The 12,314-nt window shown below is 35.8% G+C and overlaps 1 protein-coding gene across 2 annotated transcripts in view; it reads left to right on the plus strand.

Annotated features, from left to right (window-relative positions):
* Positions 1 to 12,314, plus strand: part of LOC107041001 (tyrosine-protein phosphatase Lar) — a 295,087-nt gene that overhangs the window by 54,335 nt on the left and 228,438 nt on the right. For both annotated transcript variants that reach the window (XM_015261349.2, XM_015261350.2), the window contains exon 3: positions 1,911 to 2,052. In XM_015261349.2, coding sequence (XP_015116835.1) covers positions 1,992 to 2,052 — 61 coding nt within the window. In that variant the 5' untranslated portion in view covers positions 1,911 to 1,991. The remainder of the gene's footprint in view (positions 1 to 1,910; positions 2,053 to 12,314) is intronic.

Raw genomic sequence — 12,314 nt, forward strand, 5'->3', positions numbered from 1 at the left:
GGCTCTCGTGAACAGTAATTACAGAGAACAAGGCCAAGAATTGAACCTGAAATAATTTTGACAATGACATACAGAGGATCGAGAGAATGGTTGAGAACTCATCGAGATTATGAAGAAATGAATAGGTTTATTTGAGCCATGAGTGACCATATCGAGGGACAGAGTTATGACAAAATCAGCGAAATTGTTTAGTGTGGTCTCCTTTAAATTGCGTTCAACATGTGTCATCCGATACAATTTAATGTAATTGAAATCTAGGAAAGATATGTCAATGACGTATGCATTTCTGTCTTTTGTAAATTGTGAGATGGGAGAGAAAAGAAAAAAATGACATGAGAAACACAGAAAGAAACGAGGAGCAAATCTTTTTCCAATTGCGATAGAAGCTCAAGAAGTTTCAAGACGCCACTTGACACGCCTTTATCAACTTCAAAGCAAAGTTATATAAAAAGGTGATTCTTCCTCGACAATTGGACACGCTATCATTATCAGATTGAAAATTCTACGTAAAGCTAAGGGATGAACACACATATAGTTCATAAAGGAGATAATCTTAAGGTTTTCATGCTCAAAAAAGTGGAAACTTACATATTTTGTCCATCGATAGTAAAGCCCATAAGAAATATTAAGCCCTCACCAACATGTCAATACAGCTTTCCTACAAAGACTTGCGAAATGGAGTATATTACAGTAAAAAAGCTCAGTGAAAGACCTCTTGACTCACAATTTTCGTGACTTTGTGAAGTTGCTGCAGGAAAGAAAACCTCGTTGGGTCAAAGTTCTGCTATTCTCTCTCAGCATCAGGAGGTGTTGACCATTAACAGCCTTCAACGGACTTGATGGAAAGAAGAACATGTAGTGCGGAAAAAAAATTACCGGGAAAAAAGCAGAATTGAGTGAGGAATTTACTTAGCAAGTGGAAAATGACACTCCATAATGTTCAAACTCTGAGAACCAATGTGACAAATTGTTCATAAATCCTGCACCTTCAATCATACAACGTGAGATTCAAAAAGTAATGCTACGGAAGACAAATTTAGTTTAAAAAATAGAAACATCGGTGCAGAAAGAAAACCTCGTATTTGACGGATAATCAAGTGATTAGAAAAATTTTACACAGACACGAAAAATATGGGATGGTCATGGAATCACAGAAAGAAAGCTGAGTCGTGATAGTATCAGAGTTAATACGGTGATGTTCATTCTACAGCTGGAATGCAACACTGTCGAGTGGAGTGCACAGGGCAACAACAAAAATAAACTATTAGCATCCAGGGGCTTCAAACAGTGCGGCCGTTTTTTTAATGTCCGGACGTGCATGACAATGTTCCATAAGTACTGAAATCATTGTGACGCTTTGGGGCAATCGAGTGTAATCATCGGAAAATGAGAAAGTTTCGTGAATGGACACTCAACGATGAAGAAATTCATCAATGACAAATATCAATACCTACAAATTACAATAATTAGCGTGTAAATATTTGGGGCTGAAGTAAACGTGCAGATAAAACGATTGAAGTTTTACGTTTGTGTACATTCAATTATCCGACTATCAGAATATTTTGCAACGACTCGGGATATCTACGAAAATCCGTAGAATCGTACAAACTGCTTGTGTGAGCGGAGTTGGACTTTATTATCAGTGTTTCCTTCCATGAAAAATTCGATTATATTAAGAACAGTCAGCCGTGCAACTTTTACAATAAACTTTATTTTTTTTACTATTGATCGTTGAAATTGCTTAGTTCTTTCATATCAGTTATATATTTAGTGGTAAAAAAAACATCTTTAATCATCATCAACTAATAACAGGAGTAGCTGGATAAACACCTCTTCCACAGGAGATTAGCATCAGTAATGATTGAAGAGTGGTATGGTTATTGACACTGGTGAATTTGTTTTTTCCTCAGGTGCGGTAATACCACGAGGAAAAATTTGGTGTTAATTTGTGGAGTGGGGCGAGCGTCAGGACAGGAAAGAGAGTGGTCAATATGACTCCTATTTTCCTCGTCCTGTTGGTGGCGATCAACCCAATAATCGCGCAGAATCATGGTGAGTAAATAAATATATTGCAAGAAAGTTCGAATTGACTCTGTGAATCCTGGAGGAAACCAGGGTTTCCCTTGATCCTGTGTGGACACGACCGCGGGTGTTTGTGGTGAAACTTAGGAGAATTTGGAACACTCCATGTTGTGGCTCGAGTGACAGAACTTGAATAGACTGTACACCATAGTGGTTAATGAGAGCCGCTGCACACAAGGGAATATCAATGCATTATGTTTGAAATGATTATTCTCAGTTTTGATACTTTCAGTTCTCTTTTATTACTCCAAAAGAAAAATTTATCCAGGACAGAAGAGATGAGTTTGTGAGCTTTATAAGTATAGGGGGTTCGTGGAGTCATCATTATCACCCGGTCACGTCGGTTTGCTCCCATAGATTCCTAAGTATCAAACTTTGAGAAGATCAAAAGATTTTGAAGATCTTTGTTGGGATATAGGAAAAAAGTCACGTAGGAGAGTTTGGAAATCTTTGGACAGTGTACTTTTGTGTCTTCTCAGATTATAGTTACATGTCTCTTATTATTATCTTCGAACAGTTCAAGATAGAATAAAAATTGAGGCTGAAGTTGTACCGATTCTGTTGCAGAAGAAAGAATTACTATTCTGTATTATCCCCGGGGTATCTACTCGGTCAACCTTAGATGGTTTTGATATCCAAGTACTTTAGCTGTTTTGTCTCGAGTGAAATGCTTTTATACTTTTGTCGTTGAACATGAGAGCTTTCATTTGACTCCAATTTGATCCTAAGCTTCCGGACATTTTACAATGATTTTATTATTTAAACTTATTAAAAATAGTTACAAAATTGCAATTTTGGAAAATTACGAGCGCATCCCGTAAATAATTTTCATATTCAGAATTTCATCAGAAATTGATTTCATGCTTAAAAAAATAAAGTTTCCGAAAGTCTAAACAATTTCGGTTATTTATTTGTAAACAACAAATGTTTTAAAAAATAATAATTTTGTGCAAAATGTCATTTGAATGACACTGAATATTCATGATTTTTTTTATGATTGAAAGTGGTAGATTCTATAGTGCGGTTGAACCAAACTGTAAAAGATACTTGGATATCCTTAAGGTTTAAATTACATGGAAAGCGTAATGCTGTCTGCTATATGAGGCAAATAATTAAATACTTATTAATGTACAAATTTGATTTAATTTGATTTGATTCAATGATTTGTGCATTAATAATTGTTTCATTATTTCTCTCATACAGAGGTCCGGAAAGTCGATGGATAGCATATATAGCACCCTGCTTTCCATGCAATTTATACTTTAAATACATCTAAGGTTGACCGAGTAGATAATGCGGGGATAAGACAGAATATGAATACACCAGTCGAAATAATTTCTTTCATTGTAAAGAATTACTAATTTGAAACCAAACACTGCAAAAACTAATGTTTGCGTTCAAGACGTTTTAGCAGACATTTTTCGGACTTCAAAAAAGGTCTGAATCAATCAAAGATGTCTTATTTTCAGACCCTTTCGTGGTGCCATACACATGCAGCTAAAATTTTCAAATCAATTTCATAAACTAGAGGAAGTTCACGATTCACTCTGTGGATTTCGATTTTACACAATTTTGGGAAAAAAGGCACGGAAATAAATCAAATTGTAAGACAGAAGATGTCTTTGAAAATGTCTGAATAACTTATAAATAAGACCGGAGTCTTCATTTTGTAAAAGGGCTAATAACGAAATTGCTAAGCAACTCATGCATACTTGTCTCACAATTTTATTACTAGAATTTTTATTAAATGAAGTCTCCGATCCCCCTCATAAATTCCAGACGTAAAAAATTCCTGCAAATGAACATCTGAAATTTTTTAAATGATGGAAATGTTTAGATTTTTTTCAGACACAAGTTATATTTGAAATTGTCAAACATTTTGCGAAATTCAGACATTTATGATGATTCAGACCTCTGTTTTCCGGTTGACATCTGAAATTCAGATGATCGATGAACACATTATTTTTGCAATAGAAACTCTGAACTCGTAGATTTAATAAGTTGAAATTATTGAATCCACGACATGTTATCATAATTTATGATGAAATAATGTATTTTGTTCGAATGAGATTTAATCAATACCAGCAGAGAGCGGTAGATGCTTATACCCTGCCAATAGTAAGTTTAAATCTCAACATTGCAGACGTTACCTCTATCAAATATTTCCAGTCGAATCTCCTCCAATTTTTCCAATGTCTTCCAGGCGGAAAGTAAAATCGATCGTTTCCCTAATATCATCAAACCCGCATACTTAAAAAGCTCATAACTTGTAACGAACAGACTATATTAATATCGTTATAATTAATTTATCAGAACTGAGATTGGTGAAGTATCTGAACTTGCCAAACGTGAGAGTTTGAACATGTGCACTAGTGAACTCTAAGACAAACTAGACATACTGACTAGTTTGACATTTTCAAGTCTCAGATAATTGATAAAGCTATTAATTAATTATAGAATTAGCCACTCGAAATGGAAAGGTACCCAATTATATAAATTTTACATTATTGTTAGATTATAAAGATGATTATATTGATACTTCATAGCTAAAGGAGATTCCAGAACATTTGGAAAAAAGGTAAGATCAATGAATGAGCGACAAATTTATTATAGAAACTGTAAAAAATATGACATAGGTACATGTGACTATCCGCATGGAAAGGATCCACTTTGGCGATATTGGAGTTGTGGACTCTCCGATACTATGGCGGGGTCCGTAAAAGTAAAGAATTGAATCAAACATTGTCTACACATTATTTGATCTGTCTCCATGGCAGAGGAAAAAAAGTTTCGATTTTCAGGAATCTGTCATCAATTATTAGTGATACTGGAGACTAACTAGCATGACCCTGATCGTCAATGATTTTTATGACTGAAATTACCTAATAAATTCCCAAAAATTAGAAATGTGTTCCTCAAAATCAGTAACATTTCTCAAAAAATGAGTGATAATGTCACAGATAATAATGTCACCAATAATTGGAAATTAATTGCTGAAAATCATGACATGTTTCTAAAGATGAGAGACATGTACTTGAAAATCAAGTCTTTTTTTCTCTGAACCCATCTGCACAATATCAAGATCTGCCTGTACAGAATGCCAATAGAAAGAATTGTTAATGGAGTTTTTTTTTGCATGGCTAACCTCAGGTTATTCAATGCGTTTTTCTCAGGTTCTTGTTCATTCAAACTAAAACAAGTGACAACTTCATTGTTGTATCCACTGGTTTTACCAACTAAAAAAGAACGAGAGAAACACAAAGGAAAATGCCACGCAAAGAAAAACGTCATAAAGTTGATTCTTATACATGCGCTTGAAAAGGACATCGATAGGTGCAGTACCCCTGGCGTGATAATGTAGAAATAATGCTCTAATTATATGTAGATGCCCCATTCAAACGTGTGTATAAGTACCAAATTTAAAAATGTTTTCATTTCCCCGCTGTACATGCAGTTTTTTTATTCGCGCACGGTTCGTAAGTTAATTAAATAATGTGTTAAATAATTCTCACGCAATTCTATTTTTATTTTCAAATACTTTTTGACCCCGCCACAATACCCGTGCTTGATCAGATTCTACAAATTTTGACTCTGAAAGGGCGTCGCTATGAAAAATCGGAAAATAATTCGCCATTGGATTAAGTGATAAGTCCCTCTAGAGGTACTGGGTGTACTCACCACTCCACCGTATTTTCTCTTGATTTTTATTCGTATATAAATGTACCTCGCGGCATTTATCCAACACAGTCATTTGTATCGAAGGTTGCTGAGTACTATTGGCCCAGAAGAATCGTCAGTTCTGCGCTAAGTGTAGATTTGGGCAGGGATTTTCATATTAATCATTGGTGTTTTTGTACTCACGTTCATACATTCCATTGAGTATTGAACATTATTCATTCCTCAAGCTAGAATATGGAGGATGGAGTCGTGCAATTCTCTAAAATATGTTCATCAGAAAACGGACTGCAAAGCTCTCTAGAAAAACAATTTTTCCCAGTTTTTGACAGTTCTCTAAGTGTTCAAATAGATTTTATGTTCAATTGAATCGCACAAATTCCAATGCTACACTCATAGAATGATTTAGTTGCTGTTAATGAGGCTTTTTGAGGTTAACTAGTTAAAATCGAAGGCCGAAAAAAACTTTCCTGGCGGATATGAGTTTGCACGACGACAGAAATTCAATCATCAGATACAGTCGGAATTATGAGTTGAGTGAGCTAGTTATTCTTTTTCATCACGCTGTGACGAAAAGTGAACTTTTCGACACGCTCCGCGTGCCTAAAAGTCCAATTTCCGCCATATTGTGATGAAAAATATTGTTCGTAACTCGTGAAAAAATGTTTTTTAGCTCATGGGATTATATCACTCGCCTTCGGCTCGTGATATAAACCTCCCACTCGCCAAAAAAACACTTTTTTGCACTCGTTACGAAATATACTATTTCTGGGCACGATTCAACCTTCCTCCTTCTATTGAAACAGAATTAAATCTACTCCGCAATATCAAAACCCGGAACATGGTTCTGGCAACGAAAAAATGGTCGCCACAGACGTTTATACGAGTCAATCATGTTATGGACATTAGAATGACGAAAGTGCCCACACGGACTGAAGTTTGTGCTACGGAGAATACGTGTTAGTCGTTGCGTTATTTTTCATATTTTTTGATGGATTTATGATTCATACTTAAAATCTCCGAATTGTTTGATCATTGCGTTCATAGTGCGTTTACTTGCCCCACATGCTCTTCAATTCGTATTTTCCCCTCTAATTTTTCAACTATAATTGAATTCCGATTTTATGAATTTTGGAGCCGTCGGACGCGAGAAACGTGGGTTGGATTGGGTTATGTGCCATTCCAATAATAACTTCTCCAAAATGCGAATTGATTGAATTGTTTTATTCAATAAACGAGGAAAGCTTCCACTTTACATGAATGCTGAATATGATTAGTGAGATATCTCTAATAATGTAATTAGCATTGGGATATGCTTGGAATCGCTAGCAATAGCAATGAATGAATTGGAAATGCCATAATAACTAATTAGAATAATTACCATTTTTCGTGAAGAATTTGGCTCATAACATAGAACATTGAATCGCAATTGAATTAATTGATCTGTGATCAGCTATTCCGCCCGAGGGGTTATCCATTGAGTCACAGTGCCAACTCTCCGTTGCCTTGATGATGCATCCCATCAGAATTCCAGTTGGTTAATTATGAGAATGTATAATCCTAATACTATACCCCGTCAGCGTTGCCTCTCAACGGATTTAGAACCGACGGTGTGATGAATTGAGTGGAAGTCATTAGTGATTACGTAATTATATTAATCATAAAATACCTCGTCCGAATGGTTCTCGGCACTCGGTTTCAAATAAATTGAATATTGTATTATTTAGTATCAATCCTTGGAGATAAAGAGAATTGTGATGCTTTTTGCATTGGTCGGTAAATCCTCCCGTGAAATATATTCGACGCGACAGAAGGATAACTTCATTATTCATCGGGGAAATTAATTCACGGAGAATCGCTTTAGCTCTCGTAGTGCTTTTTCCCTCATCCATTTTCCACCTTCCCTTGGTCTCTCTACGTATTCTCCGTTGACGCTCTGCAGTCGGCATCGATATCTCCTGCGGTTGTCGCGCTTTCATAGAGGAAAGGTTGTCTGTATAATCTAGCCCGTTGGTGGACGGGGTTGGGGAGAGAGGGGAGAGGACCCGCAAAAGCACGGGGTTCATAGGCGATGCAAATTTCTTCACGGTCTGCGTCGAGCGCAGCCATGGCCGAGGTCTGTTTGAAGATTTCCTCAGAGGCTTTGAAATCCTATATAAAAAAGAAGCAGAAAGAAGGGATAGCGCCGGGAATGTAAAAAAAAGAGTATATAAAGAGGAGAAAACGACAAACAACCGCACCATTTTTGTTAATCCTTTCAAAAAATCCAGGATTGAGAGGAAAAACTTGGCGTCATTCACATCTCGGTAAATTTTAGAAAAATCTCACCAGAAATTATGGAATTAACGACCACTGGAGGCACTCAGAGACTCCTACTCAACTTTGAAGTATTTTGTATATCGTTAGTACACTGAGAAAAAAAAATTTCTAATATCTGAAACATATTTTCTTGAGAGAAGTAAATTATTTTCAATGGCTTAAATCTCAGAATGTGGGCACTTCACGGAACTCGAATACATTTTCATTCATCACTATCGTTCCGCGTTACGTCAGAAATATTTTATATATTGCGATATTGGAAGTGCATAACGAAAAAATCATGAAAACAATAAAGACTAGAAGATTGACGATTCTTCTACGCGATTTAAGTAAGTTCATTTGCGACAAAATCATACTTGAGTACAAGAATATTTTAAAGCATGAGGTCTTTCTCGGGTCATGTGAGTTGAGATGCCTGAGAGAATTAAGCAATTAAAGAAAATTTACTTGTCTCAAGAAAATATGTTTCAGATATTAGAAAATTTTTTCTTCAGTGTAGTATGAATAATCACATGAAAAAAAAACAGGTCGTGGATCTGTTTAAAAAATAGTGGCTGACTGATCCCTAAATTTGGAAAAAAGGTGAGAAATTAGGAGCCCTATAAGCCGATGCATTCAAATATCAATCAATATTGGAAATACACAATAATAACAACACTCGGATGCATTCGCTCTTCTTTTTTCACCAGGATGTCGAGTGTTGTTATTATTGTTTATTTCCAATATTTATTGACATTCGAAGACATCGACTTATAGGGCCCCTTGATTTATCACCTTTTCTCGAAATTTAGCGATTATTCGGCCACTGTTCTTTGAACATATCTACGATCTGCTTTTTTTCATGTGAACTCACTTCTTTTTTAAACATTCATTGAACAACTTATTTAAGTACGTTAGTTTGATTTAAAGCCATCCGTTTGAATTATTGATTTTTTTAATCCTAGAAAGAATATTATGGAATGGTACATTACGTTTCGAGTAAAGAATAGGCGTCATTTCAGGTCCCTGAAGCGACGCCTTTCTGTTGCGAGACGTGTACATTACTTATCGCTCCAGATGCCTGGGAAATTCGGGAGAAATAATAAAATGGAAAATAAGATGAGATAGGATATTGTTTAGTAGAATCTGTAATTGCTGAAACATTAATTAAGATAAAAAATTCAACATTAGCAAGATAGTTTGAATCATTAGTGGTACGAAGAAACTGTTGAATATTATTGCACGTGAAAGTATTGAATTTCTTTGAAAAGTAGCCTTTCTCTCTGTTACTCAAAAATGCCTTGATATGGGCCATTTTATCAATGCCAATACTGTGATTAATACAGAGCATTTTCTGTAACATCGACACTTTACTCCACAATGTTGGTGCATTCTTCTTCGGATATTCTGTTATGTACACCAGAATAGAATCTTCAGTGAATTTGTCAATCTTTCTTTTGTCGCACCATTTCAAAAATGTATTGCAGGCTATGTGATATCTCGTCACAGATTTCTTTGGTATTAATGCTTCGATAATTTCTCGAGCTTTAATATGTATTACATCAAATTCATTCTCTCTATTAGTCTCGTCGGAACTCGATATTTTCTTCTTAATTAGATTTTCGATTCTTTCTTAGCTCCAAATCGCGTGACAGTGTGTCGAGTCACTTTAACGTATAAGAGTTATGCAATTTTTGCTCGCGCGCCACACGAACGTCACCACCACAGATCGGCACAATTATTAATTTCACCAATATTTGTACCGCAAATACAAATTTTTTGCTCAATCACTAATAACGTGGAAATATTTTACATTATAATGAATGAGTATTGAGAAATTCACATTTTTTAAATACCGTATTAATGAATAATCATTAAAAAAGTAGAAAATATTGCTTATCTAATCAAGAATTACATTCAAATATAATAGATTAGTCATTTAATCAACAATGAAATCAAAGATATTTTCTAATACTCATCCAATCCGTAATGAAATCCGCAATAATTTTAAATGCTCATCTAATCAATAATGAACTTAATAATATTTTCGAATACCCATCTATCAATAGTGAACTCAAAGCTATTTCCAAATATCCATCTAACCAATAGTGAAAACCGAAATATTTTCATTATTCGATTAGTGATTAATTTCATTGCTAAAACAATGAACAATCGTTATTGAAATGCCGTTCCCTGTAATGATAATCAGAAACGAAAACTTTCTATCAATTATGAAATCCCATTAATTGAATATTTTTAGGAAAGAGGTAGGTAAAATGGGTTAGCGGAGTAAAATTGACCGATAAAATATATATCAAATAAAATATAGAAAATAAAGTTGATGATAAAATAAAATGACGAGGTAAAATGGAACAGAAAATGAGCAGTGAGGCCGGCTGGACACTCAAAATGTAGAAATTATCATCATCTGATCAGAAAACCATGAAAAATGCGATAAAATGGGTGCTCCAGAAATATTTTGAGTGCAGCCTTATCAGACGATAACCAATTGACATCGGTTAGATAGATCATTTACTAGTGAAAAAGGCTTAATAATAATTAAGGTGTTTCGTGTGTAGCTCACCTTGGGGGGGGGGGGGGGGGGNACTGTTCTCGAGCCCTGATTCAATCTCTGAGCACGAAATTTTCCAATTTTCAAGTAACTATTTAAGTGTCCATTTGAACATTTTTTGAATATTGATTTTATTTATCAGATTGACTGATTTTTTTCTTATCACCTACGAGTGTCAAATCGCGTGAGTTGTGCCAAAAGGTCGTATAAATACATTCCCAGGGAATAGTCGATAATAGAAAATTAATTATTTCATTATTTATTATGAGAGCAATCCGAATTCTTTCTTTTTCATTACCCATTATTATGATAATGAAAAATTTGTTTGGTTTCATTATTCACGACGAAAATAATTCGGATTTTCCGCTTTTCATTTTCATTAGTATAATCATGAAATAGTATATTGTGTCATTAGGACCGTAGACGGAGGTTTGCGATGAGTGTGAAGTTAGCAGCACGAGGCGTCGGTAAGACAGGACGAGGCGCGCCGAGTCCGACTGCCGAGTGCTGTTAACTCACACGAATCGCAAACCGACGTCACGGTCCGTATGACACATACTATTTTTTGTCATGAAGGCCCGTTGAAGGTGAGGGGGAGGGGAAGGGGAGGGGGCGCAGAAGCAGGGTCCAGGGGCCGCAGGCCCCGGNCGCCGAGTTTTCAAGCAAGTGACAGCGATAACCGCACACTTCATGTTGTATTCCTACGAAGGTTTTGTGGGTTGCCCATCTAGAAACTGTATGTTTTTATTGTCCTAGGGCTGCTAACTCGAGTTAACCATACCTGTGCTTCGTTTAACAGACCTGGTCTGTTAAACGCCATTTAGCTTCCCTCAAGACAGCTATAGTAGGCGCTACCTAACGGGCCTGAATGACGAAAATGAATTTTGTATCATTATTGAATAGAAAATTATTTGCTTATTTTTTTATTTCTGTTTCTCATTATCATCACAATGGAAAATATGCTTGGCGTTATTATTCATTATAAAAAAAATCATAATTCAATTTCTTTCATTCACCATTGATATAGTAATAAAATATTAATAATGGAAATTATTTTTTTTACGTAGCCTGTTTGGGCGATACATAAAAATCACACTTTTCGTTCCAAAATCAGCGCGTAAATCCCGAATTTCCCATGCCGATGGAACGAAAATAATATTTTTGACACTGCTGCTACGTTCCCATCGTGCCGAAAAGTGCCTTTTCATTTATGAATAAACGAAAAGTAAATGAAAAGTCTTTTCGTTTACTTGCCCGAGTCGAGGATTTGGGTCTGATTGGACGTACACAGGTCTTTCAAGATCTCTCCAGACCTAGATGGACCTGGTAAGTCCTAATCAGTTCTGCGACGTACTTTTCCAGAGATCATTCGAATCCTCAGTTCTTTTCGGTCCTGAGAAGTCCTCCTCGATGCTACCGAGAACGCGTGATTTTACGAGCGGGTGAAGGGGAAGGCATGTATGCGAAGGGTTGAAATTTGTAGCCAACGAGGAGACAGGGTTGCAGAATATATTTTAGCCACCCTCATCTCCCCGTTTGCAGGCGGTGTTTAAATAAAAAATAGTGAACGTTNATATTTTCTAACAATTCTGATGCCAATGAAATCCCCGAAGGTGCAACAAAAGTCGAAATAAAATTTTTTTTTTCACCCCGAGCCAAAGAGTCAGATTTTCTGTTTTTCCAGAGG

The sequence above is a fragment of the Diachasma alloeum genome, unplaced genomic scaffold (genome assembly GCF_001412515.2).
Source record: "Diachasma alloeum isolate Michigan unplaced genomic scaffold, Dall2.0 Dall_scaffold_00353, whole genome shotgun sequence".
Taxonomy (NCBI): Eukaryota; Metazoa; Arthropoda; class Insecta; order Hymenoptera; family Braconidae; genus Diachasma; species Diachasma alloeum.